Raw genomic sequence first — 25,991 nt, forward strand, 5'->3', positions numbered from 1 at the left:
CGTCAGTCCCAAAGAGAAACCAAGAAGATAGATGAATACTAACACAATACAATAGATGCATGCAAATAATTTGTCAAAAAAAAGTTTAACTAAATTTTACACTCTTCAGATTTCGAGTGATTTTTCTTGGGAAAAAGATGCATAAGACTTTCGTCCCAGTATTTTCTCACGCAGGAAAGGCCTAAAAAATGGAGGCTAACAGTGTTGTTGGAAGTTGGTGATTTTATAACGAGAAAAAGCCTCCTTCCCTCTTATCAATTTCTTTCATTCACCTTCAGTCCTCTCTTTTCCACTCGAAAAGTGCACCATCGTCAACAAATCAGGCATCATTTTCGGCTCATCAGATTAGAGGTGGGCAAATGGGCCTTGGGCCCGCGAGTCGGGACGGATCCAAAAATTCTAAATAGAAAACGGGACGGGACGGGACGGGCCCAAAATTTTGAAAAAATAGGCAACCAGCCCGGACTGTTTCCACCTTTGATTTAATATCACTCAAATCAACATTGTTGATTCCCAACCCTATCACAAGTCACAACACTTTATCTCTCTCTCTGAATCTCAATCTCAAATACTCAAACTTGTAGCGGCGCAACCAGTCAAGCTCATCCTTTGTCCCCATCTCTCTCGCTCATGTTTCCCAATCCCAACTCGATGTCTCTATCTCCCGTCTCCGGCAGTCGAAGATGGTGTCGACGATGACACCAGGCTCCCAATCAAGGATGCTCCGAGGGACCTGAGGGATAACAAAGATCGAAGATGGACAATGATGGTGCTATGACGATAGCGAACCTCGTCGATGACGATGGGCTCTAGATCGACGAAGATGGAGCGAGAGATGTGTTTTCCATCGATGGTATAACACTTTCTGCGAATCATCTTCTTCTGATTGTACTTGCGAAGCCATGAGAGAAGACTTCATAATCCCTTCACGAAGCGTTTGCAACCACAACCATTTTCAAGCCCAGATTCGGCAAAATCGAAACAAAATAGGAGAAAAATCTACAATCGTTCCATTTTCAAAACCAGATCCAACCCCAAAATTCGAACTAGAATAGTCCACTTTTCTCGAGGCCGAAAAAATTCATAAAGATATTTTAGCTTTTCTAGCCACCATTGTGTATGAGAAAATTTAATATTTCTCGTCTAAAGATAAGCAATATCTTAATGCATCAATTTGGCATACTTGTAACAAAGATGATTTATATACTCTTATTTTTATTTATTTTTAATCATTAAATTAAATACATTAAATATGAATTAAAATACATTATTAAAAAAGAGAAGTACATAAGAAAAAAATGATACTAGAGAAATCTTTTTCCAATTAATTCAATGCAGTTTTTGTTTATTTTTTCTTATTTAAATTGAGAAAAATTAAGCCGTTTTAAAAGATTAGAATGCTAGAAAATTAGGTTGGGAATGATATCGAAAGAAGGTACTAAAATCTAATTTAGGAGATTTGGTTTAACATTTCTCTAAAATCTAATTATTTTCAAGTGAAAAAGATAAAAGAAAATAAAAAATTCATTAGATGATCATTTTTACCAAACTTCCCCCCATTAAATTGCTAATATTAAAAGAAAAAAAAAAGTTTAAATAAAAATAAACAAAATAAAAACTAAAAAGATTAAAACAAAGTTAACAAACGCAGCCGTGCAAAGCCTCGAACCGTCTCTTCCGAAACTGATTATTTCTGCCGCCGAAAGGCAGACTCGCTGCGTATCGGCCAACAAAATTTCGGCCGCGAAAAGCTTCAGATTGTTGCAGAGAGCAACAAACAAACATGGAGAAGAAAGGTCCGAAAACACGAAGCGAAGTAGAAGACAAACTTCTTGAGAAAGTAGGAGAAGCAATCGCAACCGTGAAGAAGGCGAAGCACGTAGACCAAGTCATCTGCGCGCTTCACTCCCTCGCCGTTCTTCTCTTCCCTCTCGACGCCTCTCTTCTCTCAGGTAACTTTTCAGATTCTGCGTTTCACCCGAAAAGTCTCGATTTTCCGAGTTCCTGAACCGGCTGTTTGGTTTCCGAGAAAATTCCAAAACCGAAAGTTTGCAAATTTGTTCACTTCTTGTGTCGTTTGATTGAAAATGAAACAAAAGAATTGTTTTGCGAGCTGAATGTTTTGGAATTTCAGGTGCTATTGACGAGCAATGCAGAGAGCAGGTGAGCTATTGGCTGATGTGAAATTTCACGAATTTTTATTGAAATTTATTTGTTGCAGCGAGTTTTCTTAGAGATTTGAGCTTCTGTGGTTGTGTTGTGTGCAGATAATTAGTTCCGAGGCTCCTTCTGCTGCTGAGAGAAGAGAGTGGTGGCAGGCATTCTATGGAGGAGCTGCATTTTCGACATTTGCTCGGTTTCTGTTAATTGGTATTTTTCTTAGCTCTATTTTCTATTGCCATCATGTTTTCTTGAACTTTTGTGTGTGGAGTTCTCTTATATATCTCAGCTTTTATTCATTTGGCCGTAAGTTTCAAAAATTCGAGTTTTGGGAAGAGAAATATATGTAAGTCAGTCAAATCACCAACACTCTAGGCGTGTAGAGAATGGCGTTGAATCAAATGGAGGTTTATAAAACGTAAAGATTATAATTGATAGCTGATTTTCGTGGAGATTCTTGAGGAAAATTTGGCATCTCTTTCATTGGTTTTGGCTCACCCATTTTTTTTACTGTTGACGCTTTTGTGCATGCCTTTACATATGATTTGTTTTGGTGTTGTCTGCAGATCTTGCTTCCAACTGGCTAGCTTGTTTCCCCTTATCAGCACGTAAACATGTGTATGATGTTTTCTTTGTTCATGGACTTGCCACCGAGGTAGTTCAGACCTTGGTCCCTTGTTTGCAGAAGAGTGGAGGTGATGATCTTGATGTTAAGGCCATTCACTCTAATACTGAAAGGTACGGAATAAGGGCCTGTTACTGTCTGGTGGTTAGTTGAAAACAATAAGGGTTCAGTCATTCCACTATCTATCGTGTGGATTTAGGATAGATATCTGAAATATCATTCTTTACTAACACTTAACCTCTCGGACTTTTTTCTACCATTACACAGATTACTCATACTCTGCTTGCTTGAAAATAATGGGGTGCTCCAGGTGGCTAGAGAATTCGGTGGTTCTTGCCAATCTGAAGATTATATAAACGAAAATCTTAAGCCAGCTGTATCTAGAGTGGCACAGATTGTGGCATCCATACCTGACAAAGCACAATTGAGAGCTCCAACTTCTCTTTCTTCACAGTATCCTTTTATCTCTTGTGCTGGATAATTGTACCAAATACTTGTGTATACTTAGAAAAAGTGTATTCCATGATAATGGTTATAGTTTAAATTTTCTATTTTGATTATCTTAACATAGTGCAGTTAGAAATATGATAGCTCTACTTATTTGCAGATCAAAATTTTGCCGTTACTGCCAATTTTTTGTTTATCTTGACATAAGTACTATAGTTTGTTCTTCAAGCAAGTTACAGTTCAGCTTCTTTCTCTAGCAGAAGGGAGGAATACAAATCTATTAGATGGAGCGTTTCTTAAAAGTGACATGAATGGGACATTACTATTTGTTGGGGAAACATTTTCTCGTATATGTCGACGTGGATCTGTAGGTAACTATTATAATTTTAAGCATCACAGTGGAGAAACTGTTTGTGCAAGAATTGCATTTATTCTCTGGTCAGTAGAGCATGACAATTGATATGCAAGAGTATTCTGGTAAGATGTCGATGGATTTCTAATCAAAGTGTTTTTCTTTTTTGAGTTTTTCACAGATGTACTTTTAAGTGAGATAATCCCCCAGATTCTTGGTCACGTACGGAGCTTATTATCATCAAATATAGAGCCACTTGTCTCAGATGTTTTTGAATCAAACCCAGAATCCCAATTTTGGCTGAATGTGATACAAGCAATGAGCGATTCATATGCTGTAGAAAGAATGTCTGAGCAACTTTTGCATCAGCTTGCATCTGAACGTGTCAGTGATGTTGAAGCCTACTGGATTCTTTGGCTATTATTTCATCGGGTTTCTCAATACCAGATATCAGTGAGGTCAGTGAATATATTTCCTTTCCTTCAGCCTCTTCTCCCTGGTTTTATCTGAAGTTGAAATTGATTTAGCAGAATTGGTTTTTTTGCCATCAATCTTGAGTTTTTTTTTGGGTAGTAATTTCTGAAATATTGGATCCAAGCATGTGATTACTGTGATGTCTTTGATTACATCATCAGATAGGCATATAGTAGAAAAAGTTCATGTCAGTAAGGTTTCTGAGCGAATGAAACTCACTTTGTTGAAGCTCTATTACCCATGGGAAAGAATGCATTGTTTTGCTACTAGTTCATTTTGCAGTATTGTTTTGTGTTATACAAGGATTTAATTTCAGATTTCCTGTTTATTAGGTCAATGTTTTCTGACAAATTTTTACTCTGGAAAGTATTTCCTGTTTGCTGCCTGCGATGGATCCTTCAGTTTGCTATTCTTGAACGCCCACCTTATGGTAATTCACTCGCTAAAGGTCACAATACCCGAAATTTCTTGGACACATTGCAGCATCTGGTAGCAGTATGGTCAAAAAAGGAGTTTGTGCAATCAGCCCCAGTGGAGCAGCAAACTTGTATCCTTCGTGTTTTTATCCGGCATCTGATATTAGTCTGCAATAACTCCTGATGATTTTTACGTCTGGCCTTTACATTGGGAAACCTTGTAGACGCTACAAGCCTACAACATAAATATGAAATCCCTGCAACTTATACCTGTAACTTTTCTATAGAAACTACCATTGTTTTATTATACTTATTTTGGAATTTGTTGTCCCTTAATCTTGCAATATTAGATGTATCTGCAGCTGTAGGCCTTTCCCTGGAGAAGATGTCTAAAGAGGAACTAGACGAGACTAAGGATGTGATGCACTCGATTCTCAAAGGAGTGAGCTGTAAATTCTTCACCGTTGTCTCTATCAGTATACTGTCTTGCAATGTTAGTGATCTTTATATATCTTGTATTCTTTGCTGACAGGTAGGCTGGAAAGCCCAAACCATTTAGTTCGGAAAATGGCCAGCAGTGTTGCTCTAGTGTTCTCCAAGGTGATTGACCCCAAAAATCCTCTATACCTTGATGATAGCTGCACTGGGGACACTCTCGACTGGGAATTTGGGTTGTCTACCCCTGAGAAAGTGACTTCGGGAACCTCAAATTGCATACAACAGGGTATAGACAATCCTGAAGCATCTACTACCTCAGTGCTGGAAAAGGACTTAACCCGTAAAGCCAGTGATGGTATATCAAGTAATGGGAAGAGTAAAAATAGGAAATCATATGAACCGAAGTTGGTTGACCCAGACGAGATCATCGATCCAGTTACACTAAATTACGAGTCGGGCTCTGATGACAATGAAAATGACGATGCTAGTGAGAGTTCTGATGTTTCAAGTGAGTCATCTTTACAGCCATATGATTTGTCGGATGATGACACAGATTTGAAAAGAAAATTTTCACAGTTGGTTGATGTAGTTGCAGCACTTCGGAAATCTGATGATGCTGATGGGGTAAGTAAACCAAGTTCATTGGTTTAAAATTTAGTCAGATCATCTTCTTACAATAATCAGTAGTAAGTTACCCAAGCGGGATGAATATTATCCCTGGCTCCTTGATCATTAATTTTACTTTCATATTGCAGGTGGAGAATGCTCTTAATGTTGCTGAAAAACTTGTCCGAGCATCACCTGATGAGCTTAAGCACGTAGCGAGTGATCTTGTGAGAACTCTTGTACAGGTTCGTTGTTCTGACTTGGCTGTAGAAGGTGAGGAAGATTCAGCTGAAGACAAGAGACAAAGAGCGTTGGTTGCTTTGCTCGTGACATGTCCATTGGAATCTCTGGAGACATTAAACAAACTACTGTATTCTCCTAGTATAGATGTCAGTCAACGCATAATGATACTTGATGTCATGACGGAGGCTGCTCAGGAGCTTGCTCATACCAAAATTATAAAGCCTAAACAGGCTAAGGCGCTCATATCAACCACATCAGAGACCCAGGCTTGGTTCTTGCCTAGTGACATAGGGCCCGCTGGAGCTGGTCCCTGGAAAGAGATTTCAGAATCAAAATCTTTACTGAATTGGACAAATCGTTATGAGAGGGAACTTCCTTCAAAACCTGGTCAGATTAAGAGAGGAAAGACGCGCCAGAGGAGCCTAAAATCAGCAGATTGGCAAGAAGCACAAATAGAATGGTCCCATAATAAATTTCCAGTGTATGCAGCAGCGTTTATGCTCCCTGCCATGCAGGGCTTTGATAAGAAAAGGCAGGGTGTTGACTTGCTTGATAGAGACTTTCTCGTCCTGGGGAAGCTCATCTATATGCTTGGAGTTTGTATGAAATGTGCAGCCATGCATCCAGAAGCATCTGTACTCGCCGCCCCTTTTCTAGATATGCTAAGATCCAGGTACTGAACAGAGAACAAAACCAGCAAACAACATTTCAAAATGTTACCAGACCCTTTATATTGACCTTGAGGCGCATACCTTATGTCTCCAAACATATTTAAAACGGTCTTTTGACTTGGCTGCAAAAAAATTCTGAGAATAAAATGATGATTAGGTTATGGTTTTTTAACAGCACATTTCTCATTGAACTTATGCATTCAACTGTATTTTATGTCACCAAAACTGTGGTTTTAACTACATGCAGGGAGATATGTCATCACAAGGAAGCTTATGTTAGAAAAGCTGCCCTTTTTGCAGCTTCGTGCGTACTGCTATCACTTCATCCCTCTTATGTTGCAACCTCTTTAGTTGAAGGAAATGTTGAAATTTCTAGCGGGCTTGAATGGGTGCGCACATGGGCCCTTCATGTAGCTGAATCTGACAGTGATAGAGAGTGCTACACGGTAAGCAACTAATCCTTGAGCTCCCCAAGGGTTTGCAAATCATGCAGTCCTGTTATCTTCATCTCTGTTGGCATGTCATACTCCCTAATTTTGAACGTGCACACGACCATACATGCATTGGAGAAGGTTTGGGGGCAAGATTATAAGTTTTTGAATCCCTCCACTCCAAATTGGAGATGGTCTAAGGACACCGTGATTTTTATCAAAAACCATTTCTGGAACTTTATACTCTTACTTTGATCTAGGAGGGTGCATTTTCTGATGTCATATTTCTTAAATTGCATAAGTTTTGAAATGGAGCAACTGTATTCATCCCCGTGAAACCTTCCTCCATTCATTGCCAGCTCTTATCTTCGATGATTGTTTCTGATTGCCACAACGTCCATTGAATTTACCTGTGTTCCCATGACTTGTTTCTTACGTACTTTTTTCGTGTTGTAGATGGCTATGGCATGCGTACAACTCCACGCTGAGATGGCCCTCCAAGCTTCCCGAGCACTAGAGTCAGCGGAAAGTACATCCATGGCGAAGAAGAATATCGGGCTACCTTCCAGTCTATCCAAGGGGACAATTATCATCCCCCACTCCAATGTCATGAAATACTAAAGCTTATTGGTTTTATCAACCAAAAAGATCGAAATTATGTCAGCCTTCTGTTTGTACGGTTCACGCCGCTAGTTAATATCACTGTTTTTCTTCTCTTTCGAAATTGTCGATTTGTATTTTCTCCTCAGAAACTAGCAATGAAGATTTACTTCTCAAGTTTGAATCCCCTCTCTTTTGAGCATTTTTCTACTTTGAAAGAGGCAAATAAGAAAACCAAGATCAAACTTTGCAGCTTCACACAAACAACAGATTTTTTTATAATTTTTTACTATTATTAGGGGGAGGAGAGAGTTTGAAACTATTACAATAATTTAGGAGGATGACAAAGTTTTGAGCCTGGACGTATGTGTAGAAACCCAAAAATCTTATGCATTAAGATATTGGACCGCATGCGCACGAACAACATATTCTACAAAATGACATAACGAGTTAAAAGAAACACATTTATCAAATAAAATCTTAATACATATGTATATGTATGTGGTAGCCTTGCCCTGATGAATATGGTCTCCCGAGGTTAAAACCCTATGACTTAATCTAGCTTATAGAGCGTTTGTAATAAAAAGAAGGGCTAACTCCATTTTACACTTGGAAGTTTGGGTGTGTTCTTCAATTTACACCCTAAAGTTTTCATAAATTATTTTTAAAGTTTGAATTCGTGCACCTATAATTAATGAAGAGAAAAAGTTGCTTCCAAGTGATGAAATACAATATGTCATTGAGTCGTTCTCACGGATACTACGTTGTTTCATTCATTCTCTAATGCATTTAGGAAAACTAACTTGAATGCATGAGATAGAACGACAATATACACCGTTCCTATATTGAAGTTAGATGAATGTACAATCTTCTTCCTATCCTGCTTCCGAAATGGGTTTCCCATGACATTTCATTCTCTAATGCAGCGACTACCTTTCCGGACGAATTTTTACTTGGATTCTGTTTAAATGAAATTAAATGATTTAAGATGTGTTTGGATACATAATAAGATATTTACTTGGAGTCTGTTTAAATGACCAAAAAACCAAAAAGGTTTGATAAAAATAAAAAACCAAAAAGGTTTTAGTTAAACCTTAATAAACCGAGCTGAAGCGTAGAAACGGCGGTTCGAGTTTAACTTCTTTTCCTCGCTTCCCTCTTTTCTCTCCCATGGCGACTGCGGTGCTACCAGTATCCGAGAGAAAGCAACCCCGGCCGGGTCGGGGCGGATTCGAAGCGCATGGACTATCCGAAGAAGAGGCCCGGGTTCGAGCCATAGCCGAAATCGTCAGCTCCATGGTCGACCTCTCCCGGAAAGGCCAAAACGTCGACCTAAACGCGCTCAAGACCACCGCGTGCCGCAAGTACGGCCTCGCACGTGCACCGAAGCTGGTCGAAATGATCGCGGCTCTGCCCGAGTCCGACCGCGAGGCTCTTCTCCCCAAGCTCCGGGCCAAGCCGGTCCGAACCGCCTCGGGCATCGCCGTCGTGGCCGTGATGTCGAAGCCTCATCGGTGCCCCCACATCGCCACCACCGGGAATATTTGCGTGTACTGCCCCGGTGGTCCCGATTCGGACTTCGAGTACAGCACTCAGTCTTACACTGGATACGAGCCTACCAGCATGCGCGCAATTCGGGCCAGGTATGGCTTTCTTTAGTTCATTGACGCATTTTATCGAACAGTTGATAGGAAATTCAAGTTTTATGTTATTAATTGATTCGTTTCGAAGTTTAAAGTTTTCGGCTTGATTGATGTTTCACCATGAAAGTGAAAGCTTTGTAATTAAGAGATTATTTGAAGGAGTTGGTGTTTAAAATAGGATTAGTGAAGTTATTTTGGTTGTTAAACTTTTGGTTTTGTGTGTTTAGATACAACCCATATGTCCAGGCTAGAAGCAGGATCGATCAGCTGAAGAGATTGGGTCACAGTGTAGACAAGGTTCGGACTGTTTCTTAGAGCTTAAAGAATTTATTTTTCGGCTGCGCAGATTGCCGTGATAGAGAAATATGCATGTGTCGGGTTCTTACTCGTAATGGATTTGTGTTTTCAGGTTGAGTTCATCCTAATGGGTGGTACGTTCATGTCTTTGCCAGCGGATTACCGTGATTACTTTATTAGGAATCTGCATGACGCGTTATCAGGACACACTTCCGCCAATGTTGAAGAGGCGGTTGCCTACTCTGAGCATGGTGCTACTAAATGTATTGGAATGACCATTGAAACGTGAGTCTAATTATTGAAGCCGTTAATTTCTCATTCTTGTGTTTAACTTGGTTGACTGTAATTTGTTAACTTCCCATCTATTGATCAATTGATCGGGCCAGTTCAGAAAGTCAACAGAGGTGATTGTAACTTTTTGCGTTGCAGGAGGCCAGATTATTGCCTTGGACCTCACTTGAGACAAATGCTTTCTTATGGTTGTACAAGACTAGAGATTGGCGTCCAGAGTACGTATGAGGATGTGGCTCGTGACACCAATAGAGGTCATACAGTGGCTGCAGTGGCTGATTGTTTTTCCTTGGCAAAGGATGCTGGTTTCAAGGTCAGCCTAGTTCCCTATCTTAAAACTCACTCACCTTCATTGGGGGAAAAATTGCATTTTGTACTTCTCTGTACCGATAGAAGATTAAGCTGTCATTATACGTCAGCTTGGAGATATTTTTCAAATTATGTTGTGCTCTGAATATTTTATCCAAATCTAGTTGGTGTTTATGCTACCATTAATTCTCTCTAAGTTCAAGAAGAGTTATGTGTTTGTATGGCCATAGTTTTACGAATTGTAATATGTAAAGTCTTGAGGACTATCTATTTACAATATGCATTTATGCCGTGTATTCTAGTCATTCAGGTTGATTTACTTTTGTTTTCACACTATTAATTTTGTGCATTTCTCTAGGTGGTTGCACACATGATGCCTGATCTTCCAAATGTAGGAGTAGAGAGAGACATGGAGAGTTTTCGGGAGTTTTTCGAGAGCCCCTCGTTCCGAGCAGATGGGCTTAAAATTTATCCAACACTTGTAATCCGTGGAACTGGACTTTATGAGCTTTGGAAAACTGGCAGGTATGGTTTTATTATGAATTTTCTACATAACTGTATTACAAGGATTTCAAATATAAAGTGTTATGAAATCTACTGTGTGTCTTACGAAGCCATGCAACACTTATTGGAAAATTCTAATTACGTTTATGTTTGTTTGGGAAGTAAATGCAGTTTCCTTTCTTCTTTTCAGGTATAGAAATTACCCACCTGAGCAACTTGTGGACATTGTAGCAAGGATCCTAGCTATGGTGCCCCCTTGGACACGTGTTTATAGAGTTCAGCGAGACATTCCAATGCCTCTAGTTACTTCTGGGGTTGAGAAAGGAAATCTGCGGGAGTTAGCTTTGGCTCGGATGGAAGACTTGGGCTTGAAGTGCCGTGATGTTCGAACACGAGAGGCTGGAATTCAGGTATGCGGGTAGTCATTCTTGTTTGAATATGTTTTATACTAATGGGGCTTCAAATTTGACCTTCCACCCCTACCCCTAGAATGAAACTATACTGAACATTCTTGATGGTTCTAGGACATACATCACAAAATAAGGCCGGACCAAGTGGAGCTTGTTCGTCGTGATTATACGGCAAATGAAGGATGGGAAACATTTCTTTCATACGAAGATACTCGCCAGGTATTCCTTCTATAAATACCTGAAGATAATGATTGTAATATTGAGTAGAATATCTAATTTAATTTTCGCTTCAGCATATATGGATGGATCTCACTTTCCAAAACTTGTTTCTCGGGTTTGCATAGTGATTTGTGCACAGAATCTTATGGCTTGAGTTTTACCCGGTGGGCAGGTTGTCTATACTGACACTTAACATGATTTTGTTATATTTTTATTGTAAATAGGATATTCTTGTTGGGTTACTGCGTTTAAGAAAGTGTGGCCGCAATACTACTTGTCCCGAACTCATGGGGAAGTGCTCTATTGTTCGTGAACTCCATGTTTATGGGACTGCTGTTCCAGTTCACGGGCGGGATTCTGACAAGCTGCAACACCAGGTAATGTAGCTCGTACATCAACTGTTTATGTTACTGCATGTGTTGAGATGAATATATTGGGGTTAATCTGCCTCATCAAACTCCATAAATCATAGGAGTATTCTGTCTAACATGTTCCATGCCCTAATTGATTCAAACAGGGTTATGGTACCCTTTTGATGGAGGAGGCCGAGCGGATTGCTAGCAGGGAGCATAAGTCGAAAAAGATTGCTGTCATCTCTGGAGTAGGAACTCGTCATTACTATAGGAAATTAGGCTACGAACTCGAGGGACCTTACATGGTGAAACATCTTGTGTGACGAGATAAAAAAACTAGTTTTGTACGGTTTTGTAACTTGATCCTAAACGAGTTGTAACTTCCATTGCATAACCAGTTTGTGTGTTTTGAACTTCCAATACATAATTTGTTTGCTATTTACTCTCTCATTGTGGTCGACTCTTTAATTCCATTCTTTTCACTTTGGTCCTCCCAAATTTTGGATTGTTGTCAATTCATCCACTCACTCACCTGGGTGGCTCACGTCTTTTCGTACATTTTCTGTTTTGGTCGACTTTTGAGGACATGAGTAACCATTATGCAGCGTTTTGGTTTAATAGTATATGGGTGGGGATGTTGGCGATGATTTTATTCTATGTAAGTTGTTCTTCCATTTGAAACGCAAAATAATCAACTCAGATGTAAGATGGCCAAAATGGGCGGAGATATTCACAAAATGGGTAAAATGAGACCTTTTTTTGAAGTTGTGACTAAACTCTCTAAGTTGATATCTGATCGTTATATGTTTCAATCTTTAATCTATTATGTCACCAATATATTGTTGGTATTAAATTTTTTCAATTCGATATCTTATCGCTGCCTGTATCAATCTTTGATCATCAATGTATTAAATTTTTATCTGTTCATGCGATTTGATTTCTAATCATTTTACACAATGTCGCGATAATATTTTTTCACATCGATAAAACGTCGTCGTTCACGTGTTTCATATAGACCAGTAAAGCCATTGCCAATTTCGCAAAAACAGGCAGAAAGCTATTTGCACGCGCTCCTCGTTTTATTATCCCGTATAGGCGGCTCCATTATGCTTAAATCAAGCTTCGCTCCCATTTTCTCAACCTTTCCCGCCAAACGCCTATCGCCGCCGAAGCCACCGCCGGGCACTATCTTCACCTGCTTCGCACACACTGCGCCAACTGTTCGACAAAATGCCTCAACCAAAACCCCCGCCACCATTCTTCCGCTTCCCACTTCCGCCTACATCCACCTCCCTTTCTGCCGGAAGCGCTGCCACTACTGCGACTTCACAATCGTCGCCCTCGGCTCTGCTTCCACCCAAACGGACGACGACCCGCGAATGACAAACTACGTCGAGTTACTCTGCCGAGAAATCAACGCCACGAAAGTCGAAAATAAGACCAACACGCCTCTGGAGACGGTGTTTTTTGGCGGCGGCACGCCGTCTCTTGTGCCGCCAAAGCTCGTTAATTCCGTTTTAGAGACGTTGAGGTTGAAATTCGGGTTGAGTTCGGAGGCTGAGGTGTCGATGGAGATGGACCCGGGGACTTTCGATGCGAAGAAGATGAGGGGAATGATGGAGCTGGGTGTGAATAGGGTGTCATTGGGAGTTCAGGCGTTTCAGGAAGAGCTGTTGAAAGCTTGTGGGAGAGCTCATGGTCTTAGGGAAGTCTACGAGGCTATGGAGATTGTTGGGGAATGTGGGGTTGAGAACTGGAGCGTGGATCTTATCTCTTCGCTGCCTCACCAGACCCCGGAAATGTGGGAGGAGAGCTTGAGGCTGACGGTTGAAGCTCGTCCAACCCATGTTTCGGTTTATGATCTGCAAGTCGAACAAGGCACGAAATTCGGGTTGTTGTAAGTAATGGTGCAAGTGATGAATTCTGTGGTTTGAGTTTCGGAATGAAATTGGTTTTGAAGTTGGAGTCTTTTTGCTTGCAGGTACACACCCGGGGAGTTCCCGTTGCCTTCGGAAACACGGTCAGCTGAGTTTTACAAGATGGCGTCTAGGATGCTTTCGGATGCGGGTTACAACCACTACGAAATTAGCAGTTACTGCAAGAGCGGATATCACTGCAGACACAATCTCACTTATTGGAAGAACAAACCTTTCTATGCATTTGGCCTTGGCTCTGCTAGCTATGTCGATGGTGTGAGGTTTTCGAGACCAAAGAGGATGAAAGAGTATACGGGTTATGTGGAGAATTTGGAAAATGGATTGGTGGATCGCTGTGAAAATAATCTTACTGCACAGGATATGGCCACGGATGTTGTTATGCTCTCTCTTAGAACTTCAAGAGGTCTGGATTTGAAGTCTTTCGGAGAAGCATATGGCAGCTCTCTCGTTCTTTCTCTTTGCAAGGCCTATAAACCCTATGTTGAAAGTGGGCATGTGGTTTTCTTGGATGAACAGAGAAGGGCCATCGCTGCACATGAATTCGACGCCTTGCAAGTAAACAAGGAGGAGACTGAAAGAAGTCCTGCCTACATTCGGCTTAGTGATCCAGACGGTTTCCTTTTGTCGAATGAATTGATATCGCTTGCATTTGCAGTTGTAGCTCCATAAGTCAAGTGCAATTCCATGCACCTGCAGCATCTGGTGGTAGAGTGAAACACAAACACTCAAGTAGCAGTTTCATGGCATCGTCGGAAGCTGAATGTTTCGTATTTTCTATATAGCATAGCGTCGGAAGAGACAATTAAACTCTTGCACCTTTCGTTGTCATAGCCGAGGAGAAAATGGTACAGCAGAGAATCGTGGCCGGGACATGCGTCGTTCAAATGATAAGCGACCAGCTGAGCATATTCATCCACGCACTAATCATTTTCAGGGTGAAACAAGAAACTACGCATAAGTTCCCGGCATTGGGGAGGCATCGCGGAGCAGAATACGACGAGGTTGATTAAACATGAGTAGTAGAAGTTCATCACTCATCAAAGAGATGATTCTATAAGGAAGATTAGATCATTTAAAGGTGACTCGTCGTAACATTTGTAATAAAAGATCATTCGCAAAGAGAAGCGAAGTACTTGTTCTCTTATAAATTAAGAAAATCTTTGTTTGTTAGAAAATCAATGTTACACGGACCTTCGCACACAGAGGCCGAATGACAAGTTTGACGATGAATCACAACAAACTTTCGACGACAAATAACACAGGTTTATCGAAGAAATACATTGTTTGCACCTAATTCTACTTTCATCATCCACCAGAGCCTTTGATTAATGGAATGATACGTCGCGTCTGGAGCAAGTTCTAAGATGATGGTCTAGAATTTGACGTTCTTGCATCATTTGTGTGCAACATACTCCTCTGTGTGACGTACAGCATGCAGATCTATAAGCAAATATGTTGAATCACACGTTTGCGCCTGAAATCCTTGACCTGTTCATTGCAACAGCTTCAAGTGCCTGAATTTAAATATATGAAACATATAAAGTTAGAAATTGGAGTCGCATTTTGTGATTTACTTCACATTTTTCATGGTAGTACAAACCGTCTATAAATGAACTTGTATATAGAATACCAGCTACTACGAGGGTTTTGTTTTCTGCCCAACTCTCGAGATGCGCCTAAGCTCTTGGGTTCCTTTCCTCATCTCACTGCAAATTGCAAACAAATTAGGAAAATCTTGCAATGAATCCAAACGCGAATTCCAAGTGTCCGAAAAAATGATACCTTTGGTGCAAATAAACTATCAGATAGAAAATAGGGAGAAGCATCAAAGTCAGTATGGAGATAGCCATGTAGAATACACTTGAATGCTTCTGCAAAAACAAAACGATGTGACAACATATTTCTTCGTGATGCAAAAATCTTCAAAGAAAGAAAAATACGATATCAAAAATCAGACAATCATGGCAAAACTGCAATGGAGAATAAGCCTGGAGATTGAAACTACGGCACAATTCATCCTTTATAGTGAAATCTACTGCGATAAGAGACTGAAACCTTACCTTTCCTCCTCTAGGAAAAAGTTTCCGTTTCCCCAAGCAAGTATGAGCGTGACAAAATTGGTGCAAGAAAAACTCTACCAATATATCAAAATGTAAGCATAAGTAATAAACTATAACCTATCTGAATTAGTACTAACACGATCGACCCCAAGAAAAGAGGTAGGCAGTCGAATAACATTAGAGCAGAAGTGGTAGAGCTTTGGTTGAAAACAAAGAAAAATACCGTTAAGACGGCGTGCTGAAGGACTTTGATTGATTGGAAAACAGCTATTGGCAAGACCCTGCAATATAAAAGGGAAAAGGAAAAAAGGATTTAAACAAGGTAATGTATAAGATTGAAAGAATATGAACAATTATAGTGCATTAAAGCAACCTCACATAGGTGGTGATTCCTTGCAACAGCAGCAGGATTGCATTTGGTTTTGCTTGACTTGGTATTCATAACAGCATCACAATGCAAAGCTCCGCATAAATCAGCTAAGCACTTGCTTCCACTCTGCATTCATGAATTTTTTTTCAAAGTGAGAAAAACGAACCATCTAGAGGAAACAAAAACCATACATTTGATTGAAGATATAATAGAAAAGACAGAGATCGAATAAGTTTATAATCATGTCTTGATGTATCCTGCAAGTTATATAGACCACGTGGCAAGTTATGCTTGAAGCAGAGGCAGAATAGTTTTTCGGACTTTGAAACAACTACAGATGCTAACTACCCTTGCCAGGATTACCAAAGAACAAGATACAGACCTTAAGAAAGGAAAGATTATCACTTAGATGTTTCTTTATCGGTGTTAAACGATGCCATCTTGTAAAGCAGTTTAAGCCATGTAATTCTTCTTCATCAATTTTTAAGAAATAATTTCCTGATCTAATTCATTGCATCACACTACAAGCCTACAACTAAAATAACACCTTTAAAGACGCGTAATTATTTTTTGGACAGCAGGGGTTATGAAACCCCAGACCAACAGGAAACTGATAAACGTGGACTAGATGCAAATGCTTTTAAAAGAAAAGTTCTTTCATTTGCAGATAAAATTGATTAGAGATAATTTGGGTTTATAAATCAGAAGAACTAAATATAAATATGACAGAGAGGAGCAGCTGAAAATGAAATTCATCTTTCACTTATTGACCAAGTGTTCCTTAGTCCTAACATATTAAAGCACAGAAATACAGCCCACATACTATATTCAGAAGATTGTAGTGTCTGTTGTCAAAATGTTGATCAAGAAACATTTCAGCACGGAAGCTTTTCTTACAGTATCCACACTGCCATTCGTTTATATCCAACTGAACCTTGTGCACTTCCTGATCTCTAAATAGATCATTGTCGGGATGAAGTCGACAGTTACTTGGAATCTCATAGTGCTCTTGTTCCACAACTGGCATCAAATACTACAAAACACAAATCAGAACTGGCTTTTAGTACACTACTACGATATACGCATGGTAATTTTGTAAAAACACTCAATGTTTTGTCCATACCTTCTCGATAATTTGCCATGCTGCCCTACTTCTTTCTCTGGAACAATGTACTTCATGAGCATGCTCTTGTTCAAGAGTTCTAACATAAAGAAACACGTACTAAGCATATAACACCAACCCAAAGAAAGAAATACTATATTCCAAGTTGCATAATTGATCATACAACTTCGACCTAAAAACAATATAACCGATGGAGGCTGTCAAAACCCAAAACAATCTAAATGATTAAAGGAGCCGTCAACCATATTACCTTGAAGATTCGGATTTTTCAAAATCCTGGGTCAAAAAATGCAGAAAATAACATTAGCTAGGAAGGTCCACAGAGCAAAATACACTACTAAATTAACAGAAGAAGCAATTGAGCAACATGGTTTTCTGCACCATTTGTGATATGAGACAACTAAACTTGTGATGATTTTAATAACCACAAGACTGTGACATTTAATTTTCTTACAATACACTATTTTTAACTATTCTAATTCACGGTGGTGGGGATTCAAACTTAGTGCGGCCCCGGCACATGACCCTAACGAACTGGCTTAACTCACGTCTTCACGAGTGCATTCTAAAACTTGAATAAAAGGTAAATTGAAGTTAGGGTGAAGCTCTAAAACCTCTTTTGATCAAACCCTTTGCTTTGTTCTGTTGAATGGGGTTCACACTATGGAAATTTCGAACCTTTTTACATAAACAAAAACACAATTGATGTATTCTGCTACTTTCTGTAAAGTCCTCTCTATCAGAAACCAAAATTTGATCGGATAAAAATCATTACTTTATAAAAACCATAATCCAATATCGAAAATCGAAGATACCCAGCAAAACCCAACATCTAAACAGGTAAAAAACTGGATCATATGCATATATACATATATATATATATATATTGAAGTACCTGGTTTGCCTGCGTAAGGGAGGAGACTTGGAGTGTTTGTTGAAGGTATAACAAGAAGAGGATTGAAACAAACAGGTTGATTTTCTTCATCTCTTTCAGAAATGGACCAGTTTGATGAACTTTTCTGGGCAAAGCTATCAACTGGGAAAAGCTTCGGGGGCGCAGCTGAATGACAATATGGGTCTGTTTGTTTGTTGGAGGTCGAGGCTCCGGGTTTTCCTTATTCCGGTCAAGAATAACCTGCTATCCAAGGATATTGGGTCGCATATTTTGACGCATATTATAAGATTTTTTCTTTTTTAATTTCGGTTTTCTTTTTCTTGTAAGTTTTACATAAGTTCTTCTCTTTAAGTTGACTCGTTTTTTGATCAATAAGCTAAGAAATTTGAATTTGCAGTCTCTTATAATATTTAGAAAAAAAAATTACCGTAGACTAATTAGATAGTAGATTCTTTAATTTACTCTTTCATTATTTGCCGCTTAATTTTGATTCAGATAGTTGACCCAAAAAGCAAATAAAGCATAGAAAAAAAATGTTACAAGAGTTAAACTTAAAGAAAAAAAACTCAAGCAAAGCACATGATAACCCAGTCAGAGAGGACATTGAGGGGGAGCAAAATATGCAATCGCATAGAGCTCTAAATTTGAGGGGCCCCCAAAAATTTTTGCCATCTAAATTTATATATAATAATGCTAATATATTAAAAAAAATTGCCTTTATAAGCATAAAATCTCATTGTGCACTCCTTATAATTGTAAATTTTTTTTTCTTCTGAATATAGAAATTTGAAGTGCACAATGAGATATTTAAAGTGCCGATAACACCACCCTAAAAACGTTTTTTTATTTATTTATTTTTCAATTTATTATATAATAATGCTATATATTTAAGTGAAAACTTTGAAGTTAGAGTTTTCTAAGCTTTTTTTTCTTGTTTGGTTGTTTAAGGGCTCGTTTGGAAGTACTTTTAAAATGATTGAAAGCGATTTTGGTGAAACTGATTTTGGGTTCGAAAAGCACTTTAAATGTTTTTTGAAAGAAGCACCAGATATGTGCTTTTTACAGGAAACACCTAAAATGCATTTCCAAGATCCAGTTGGATTTGTACTAAGGATTGGTTGAAAAAACATTTTCACCAAAAACACTTTCAGTCATTTTAAAAGTACTTCCAAACGAGCTCTAAGATTGAAATGCTTTTGATTATTTAGTGAGAGTTATGCTTCTAGGTCTTTTTACTTATTATTTAATGATACTTTGAAAATTTACAATCAGTAAGTCCTAAAGTTTATTTGGAAAATTATCTTAAGGAATGACTCTTTTATAAACTTCGCACCAGACCTCCGAAATCTTAGAGATGGCCCTGGACCCATTTAGACTATGTTGGTTGACACCAATCGTCTTCGCTACACCATCATGTACCTCACCAATTAGCCGTTCAGGTCAGCCGATACGCTGTCAGCACCAGCAAAACACAAGGGCCGTAAAACAAAACCACAAATGCAGATTAGTCCTAATGGACACAATGTGTCTGACCATTTGCCATTTCAGATTCATAGCGTTTTTGCGTATTTGAAATATGGGTCATAAATTGGAGTAGTCGTGAATAAAGAATAACAACTCGTGTACTTCTTCCATGTGATACTTACAGAGCCTTGCATGCAAATTGCAATGCATTCAAGAATATTGAGAACAAGATCAAATGTGATTCCTTTTAACTTTTCTGCTGTTTGCTTTTTTCAGAGGCACTTTGAGCATGGTCATGAAATTGAAGGACATAAAATAAAAAAAATAATAAAAAAAAGCATAAAAGGAACTGAGGTGAAAAAACGAGGTAAAACCGCGAGCTTACATGAAATTTATGTGAAAAGAAAGTAATTACGGTAATTCTCTTGTTGATCAAAATTTTACAACTATCTCAAAATACACTCGATATAGCAGTACTGTGTGCACCATCGCGAACCGCTTATCTTTTCTTCTTGCCTTTTTTTTTGTTCAGCCTTCTGTTCTGCCTCTAATATGGCCAACTGCATTACACACAGAAGAATAAGAATATGAAACAAAAGAAGTGAACTTAATCCGTTCGGTTTCAGGAAGAAGCCTTGTATAAACCTTGGGACGCAAAACCAAAATGTTACCTCATCGAGAATTGGTTTAAGCTCTCTGTATCGTGCTTCAGCAAGATCAAAACCGTCCTTACGGAGCTCCTGCGATGCCATGGACACACCATGCACATAACATGCACAAGAAAACAAATATCAGAACAGCCGGAATAGGAAGTTTCTTCTCCTCCATATGCAGCCTATAGTTGCTTCCTTGTTTCGACGTTCACTATCTACTCATTTCGTCCTTGATAAATCTGTTAATTTAAGGGTTTTTCTCTCTTGAGGAAAAGGAAGAAATAGACCTTTCCAGTGTGTTGAGTATGTTCGTGTGCCGCCATTTGCCAGTACATATTTGTACGTTTGTAGAATTCTCTCAAAGTTTCACCAGGCTTCACACAAGACACATTACAATATTAGCCGAAGTGATGTGATGAAGAAAATGCACAAAACAACCGACTTAAGCTTTCACAGACAGTGTAAAGAATGGCTCAAAACTTTCAATAGCAATTAAAGAAAGAATAAAGTACCGTTGGGGTTCTTTGCGAATCTGAAAGGCCAAGACTGGCTCTGATCTGCTCAATTCTGGCCCGTTTCTCTTTCCTACGGAGACTCTTTCCCTCACCCTTGATTAAAGCAACAGCATCCCCCATCTGAATCGATCCATCTTTCCCACTCTGCACACACGAAAAAGCGAAGACTGAGCTCAATATTTTCCTTCTTAGAAAGCAACATTGCAACAATATTTGCAAAAATAGGAAAATTCAAGGCAGATGGCAAAAGAAATCCTTGTCACGAACCAGCTCAACCAAAAATATGTAAAGAATCAAAATAAAATCTTGTAATTGGACTCATAATTTTACTAGATTTTTAATAGTAATTAACAAGGATGTATGCAGCACTAAATTAAGAATTCTTCGCTTCAAAAATTGACTTAGCTGTAGAGAGAAGTAAAAAAAAAATAGCTGACTGAATAACAAAGGGAGATCATTCAAAACTTCGTGTAAAAGGTCACGAAATGGTATGGTTATTGTTATCTTAACCACAAAATCAGGATGCATTTAATTATTAAAAATGGAAAAACACATCTACACTATGGAGTACGTAAAGAACCTCTTCGTCATTATCATCATCGGTCTCATCACTGTTACTATCTTCATCACCTTCATCTTCACTATCATCATCGTCATCTTCATCCTCATCTTCGTCCTTGGAACCCTCCACCCATTCAGTTTCTGTTGCCTGGGTAAAGGGAAAAGCAGACTTCAGGCTTAAAGAAAAGATACCGAGCTGTTCCAGCTTATTTATAAAACAAAGCCTACAACAGTAATGGCTATGTCTAGTGATGTTAAGAGAACGGGATGATACAAGCAATTATCTGAAGAGATAATCGGTTACAAACCGGTATGATGCACTTCCACTCGTCAAGTTTGCTAAGATTTAGAGAATACAAATCATTGAGTGTAATTTCTCGATCTTTAACCTCCATCATTCCCCCGTAAACATATAATGTATCTCTTCCAACAACCATGCAAGAATTGATACGTCCACAGGGCTTCACTACCTAACAAATTAACCAAATCAAAGAATCAAATGGATGAATCTAAAATGTTTGAGAAAAGATAAACAAAAACATAAACATAAACATAAACATATTCAGCATAGAAAACCTCTGGCAAATCAGAATCTTGTGTATCCATATTAGCAGTAGATTCATGTATCTTTCCATCAGATTTGTCTTGTGTATCCATATTAGCAGTAGATTTATGTATCTTTCCATCATACTTGTCAGCTAACGGATCATTACCAACAGTAATGGTTTTAGCCATTTGATGCGATATACCGTCAACCTTGCGTTCGAAGTCATCTGCTGCTTCATCATTCTCAGAGTTCTCATTTTTTCATTCGTAGCACATTCCTCTGGTTCAATTGAGTTTATCTTATCATCATTTTTACGCTTTCGTCCAGAACTCTTTTTAGGCTGCAAAAATGAATACAAGGGAAGCTATATGTTACTAAAACAATGGGATCTAAAATGAATTGTTTCCATATTATTTATTAATAAAGTGTGAAAGTTCGATGAGCAAAAGCATCTATACAACATTGAAATCAGTACATATTCTAGTTATGAATGGTTATAACACCTTATCTTTTGTTGACTTCGCCTTCCGTAGCTCTAATGGGTACCTATACAAAAAAAATTGTACTTATCAAATGGGAAGGAACTATTGCACATTTAAAGTTCATTGCCTATAACACAACAAAACCTTGCTCATCAGAAAATTGGGAAAGAAAGAATAAATAAAATGGGTCAGGAGGAAAATACTATTTATCACACTAGAGTGCAGCAAAATGCTAATTGATCTTTCAAAATAAAAAAATAAAAACAAATTACTTGCAGCTGATTGTACAATAATCTCAAACTGTAAAATTGAAAAATAAAATTAAAAACTGAGGTGGAGCTTACCACTGATGGTTGTCTAATTGGAAGCCATACAGTTCGTCCAAGAACAAGCTCATCATTCCATCACCTGCTTGCATCCGGAAATTAAAAAGGAAAATAAATCCACCTACCCTCCAAGGGCCAGTTGTAGCTTCAAGCCAGGACTGTATTGCCTAGCGAAATAAGATAGGTAGAACACAAAAAGCTAACCTCCAACTTCCATGTCCACCACACCTCCAAAGAGCATAGCTCGCTTCTTATGAACACACATAGAAAACCCAGCACGAGGTCCAGGAGGCATCCCATTTTTCTTCACCTACAATATGTGTTTCAGTTATTAAAAAGATCTCAAACCACAAGCTGATAAATGTAAGTTGCTACTCATCATCAAATATGCATGAAACGAAAATATAAATACAGTGATCAGTATACAAAAAGCTTCAGAATGATAACACAACCACGGCATAGCATCTACGATGTAGTAAAACCTGCATACCTGTTAATCTATTCAAAAGTAGTATAACAGGTCCATTTTGCACAGAAAAATATTCAATATCTGAGTATAGAAGGGGAAGTAAAACTTGAGGTTGGACAATCATGTCTTGTTCAATTTATTGATAAATACACAGTAATAAAAGAAAACAGTGGTGTGAAGTAAGAACCTTGTTCCATTCCCAAGTCCTAGGATCAAGGGACCACAAGTCTGAATGAACAATTCCTTTCTCGGAGCCAGTTTTATCAGATGAAACTTCTTTGGAATAGCCACCATATAAGAAAATCTGTCATGTCAAAAAGGGACCACAAGGTCAAATTTTTGAGCAAGTCAAGACATGATATACATGAAACCATTCTAAATCACTCACTTCATCTTGGTACACAAAAAACTGAAAACCACTTCGGGCACTTGGCCACAAGGAACCAGGCCTAGGAGTTATTTCTTGCCACTGAAATGCAATATTGCAAAAGCATTAGTTAAACATATATGTACATATATAAACGCGCACAAATTTATAATAGTAGATTAACACAACAGAGACAAGATCTCTACCTTGAACTGATCCAGGTCAAATACAAAGAGATCATTGTGATACCTGCACAACAAATTGTTATGTTCAGCTCCACATTAGCACCACACTCCGATTGTCAGCAACAATAAATCTGGTTTGGATAGTTAATATGTAAAGAAAACTTCAGAAAGAACAGAGATGCAATAAAACCAACTTGGCAACTAAATTCCATATAGTGATTTGCATCTGAGCTCGCCATAGAAAATCAACACAAAATAATGAGCTAAATAACTATGAAACTTTCAAAATGTTTATAAAATTCCATTAACAACCTCACTTCTCAGTACCTGTATCATGACCAAAAGTATAGATGTTTATAAAAAAATCTCTTTAAAAATATTCAAAAAATTGTATATGAAAGTTAGATTGGACTAATCTTTTCTTGTTAGTGTCTCAGTGCGGGCACACGCACACACATAAAGGTACATGGAAATTAGACAGTTAAACTCCGTAGCCCATTCTAATTAATTAATGAGAACACCAATCTAAAGTAACCTGAATTTACCATCCGATGACCCGAGCGTGGACTTGGACTCCCTTTTAGATTTAGCTGTTCCCATTGATTTGTTTTGAGGTCCAACATCCAAAAGTCCTATAGCAGGGGAAAAAAAAAAGGGTAACATTATGATAACATAAACTAGGATGATAGGTAGTTTAAACAGTGAAAGCCGATTTTACAAAACTATATTTTAAACAGGTTTCACCTTGTAGTGATGGAACCTCTCTTGGTTTGGGGAAGTAAACTCACCACCTAATGACAAACAAATGCAATCATGTTCATGATGCAAAAGAATTAGAAGTGCAAGTGCTATGTTTGTACATATGAATGGAAGTGTTGTCAGTATACCAAAGATGTAGAGATAGCTCTTCCAAGTGACCGCCTGGTGGGCACTACAAGGAGGTGGACTATTGGGGCTCGAAATTAACTTCCAGTCCTGCTTTTCAACATCATAGCGGTAAAGATCACCATACACAAATGTCTGCAGCAAAAAAAATTAACAAAAATCAGGTGAAATACTAGGGAAAGAAAAAATCCATTTAGTTCAAAACTTCAAATAAAGCACATAGATTTCTTGAAAAAGATCAAAATCTAACCTTATTACCATTGTAGAATTCACCCCCATAAAGGATCAACTCTGTCTCTTTCAAGGGATTGATGCTCAGCTACACAATCATCAAGCACAAAAATTTGAGATTAACAAAGGGTAATGCACACATACCTTCCCAAACAAAACTAAGACTAACCCACTCAACAGAAATTTCTAACAAACACAAGCACGGGTCATACCGTGCAGTTGGACCGCGGAGAGGGAGCTGGGGCATTTTCCTCTTCATGAACTTCCTTCTTCTTAGCTTCTTCCTTTTGTTTACTTGACTGTAAAAAAATGCATATTAAATGACTTAAAATTGAATCTTTTCTCCACGTCCATGTAAAAAGTAAAACTTAGTCTGATTAACATCAATGTATGAACTCCAGAAACAATAAAACACTTTCCATACAAAATATTTCTGTCAAAATCAAAACACCATTTTGTTTCTGCACAAAAAACACTCCATAAATGGCTGAACTGATGTCCCACAAAATATAATCTCACACCCTCATCTATCCAAACTTTCCCAGAAAAACCAAATTCGAAATTTAACTATAAATATCGAAAACCCAATAACCCAATTAGTCTAAAACTCCCAGAAGCTATTTCAGGCTTTTCAGCTGTTCTCAAATGATCCATAACACTAAGTAACAAGCACCACACACACACACACACACACATATACACATATACATTTTTAACTGAAAACCCGAATTCAAAAACTTCAGCTCCGAATATCAAAAACCCAATAACTTAATCGGCTTTAAAGTCCCCCAGAAGCTATTTCAGGCCTTTCAGCTGTTCTCAAATGATCCATAACACTAAGTAACAAGCACCAAACACACACACACACACACATATACATTTTTAACTGAAAACCCGAATTCAAAAACTTCAGCTCCGTATATCAAAAACCCAATAACTTAATCGGCTTTAAACTCCCAGAAACTATTTCAGCTGTTCTCAGATGTTCCATAACTCCAAATAACAAGCACCCAATACACATATATACACACACATCTACATATATGGAGAGAACGAGATTACCAAAATGGCATCGATGTCGTCCTCGGGAGAGAGCTTCTTGGTCTCTCTGCGAGCTCTCTTCTCCTCAGCTTTCGCTGTTTTCTTCTCCGTCTTCTCTTTGCCCTTTCCCGGCTTCTTCGTCTTCTTCCCCATTTCTCGGACCGCAGCCAAAGAGGCGGAAAGTAGCTCTCAGTGTTTCAGGCAACTCACTAACCACTACAACAAAGCAGGCTCGGAACCAGGGAGAAGACGAAGGAAAGAGGCTTCGTGAACTACACCATACCCTCGTTTGGCACACCAGCACCGTATAGTACTAATAACGAAATACGGTGTTTGCTGTCCATTTGTATTAAATAGCCCGGATTAAAATAATCCGGGTCCACCTACCTAC

At 38.6% G+C, this 25,991-nt stretch overlaps 4 protein-coding genes and 1 pseudogene across 5 annotated transcripts; 3 read left to right on the forward strand and 2 right to left on the reverse strand.

The window, feature by feature from the left end:
- Nucleotides 1-1,649: 1,649 nt before the first annotated feature.
- On the forward strand, nt 1,650-7,640 carry LOC137712888 (uncharacterized). Its single transcript, XM_068452071.1, has 13 exons — nt 1,650-1,952; nt 2,135-2,163; nt 2,268-2,370; nt 2,727-2,898; nt 3,053-3,238; nt 3,449-3,603; nt 3,766-4,042; nt 4,391-4,605; nt 4,825-4,923; nt 5,007-5,536; nt 5,668-6,434; nt 6,680-6,878; nt 7,320-7,640. The coding sequence occupies exons 1-13, from the start codon at nt 1,784-1,786 to the stop codon at nt 7,482-7,484; spliced, it is 3,066 nt and encodes a 1,021-aa protein (XP_068308172.1). The 5' UTR covers nt 1,650-1,783; the 3' UTR covers nt 7,485-7,640.
- A 918-nt stretch (nt 7,641-8,558) lies between these two features.
- Nucleotides 8,559-11,931, forward strand: LOC137713129 (elongator complex protein 3). The gene is made up of 9 exons (XM_068452389.1): nt 8,559-9,106; nt 9,334-9,403; nt 9,516-9,688; nt 9,833-10,007; nt 10,362-10,528; nt 10,698-10,917; nt 11,032-11,136; nt 11,361-11,513; nt 11,654-11,931. The coding sequence occupies exons 1-9, from the start codon at nt 8,634-8,636 to the stop codon at nt 11,810-11,812; spliced, it is 1,695 nt and encodes a 564-aa protein (XP_068308490.1). The 5' UTR covers nt 8,559-8,633; the 3' UTR covers nt 11,813-11,931.
- A 594-nt stretch (nt 11,932-12,525) lies between these two features.
- On the forward strand, nt 12,526-14,645 carry LOC137713274 (uncharacterized). Its single transcript, XM_068452562.1, has 2 exons — nt 12,526-13,386; nt 13,471-14,645. The coding sequence occupies exons 1-2, from the start codon at nt 12,596-12,598 to the stop codon at nt 14,093-14,095; spliced, it is 1,416 nt and encodes a 471-aa protein (XP_068308663.1). The 5' UTR covers nt 12,526-12,595; the 3' UTR covers nt 14,096-14,645.
- On the reverse strand, nt 14,522-18,089 carry LOC137713275 (uncharacterized). 2 transcript variants are annotated; one of them, XM_068452564.1, is made up of 10 exons: nt 17,875-18,089; nt 17,230-17,255; nt 16,980-17,058; nt 16,680-16,889; nt 15,860-15,982; nt 15,710-15,767; nt 15,487-15,560; nt 15,209-15,297; nt 15,057-15,132; nt 14,522-14,940 (listed from the first exon to the last, which is right to left on the reverse strand). In XM_068452564.1, the coding sequence occupies exons 1-9, from the start codon at nt 17,962-17,964 to the stop codon at nt 15,063-15,065; spliced, it is 819 nt and encodes a 272-aa protein (XP_068308665.1). In that variant the 5' UTR covers nt 17,965-18,089; the 3' UTR covers nt 14,522-14,940; nt 15,057-15,062. The 2 variants fall into 2 exon arrangements, with proteins under 2 accessions (XP_068308665.1, XP_068308666.1); XM_068452565.1 differs by having other exon boundaries at nt 15,027-15,132.
- Nucleotides 18,090-19,698: 1,609 nt separating this feature from the next.
- Nucleotides 19,699-25,923, reverse strand: LOC137713340 (uncharacterized; annotated as a pseudogene).
- Between the last annotated feature and the right edge of the window lie 68 nt (nt 25,924-25,991).

This window comes from Pyrus communis, chromosome 13 (assembly GCF_963583255.1).
Source record: "Pyrus communis chromosome 13, drPyrComm1.1, whole genome shotgun sequence".
Classification (NCBI taxonomy): domain Eukaryota; kingdom Viridiplantae; phylum Streptophyta; class Magnoliopsida; order Rosales; family Rosaceae; genus Pyrus; species Pyrus communis.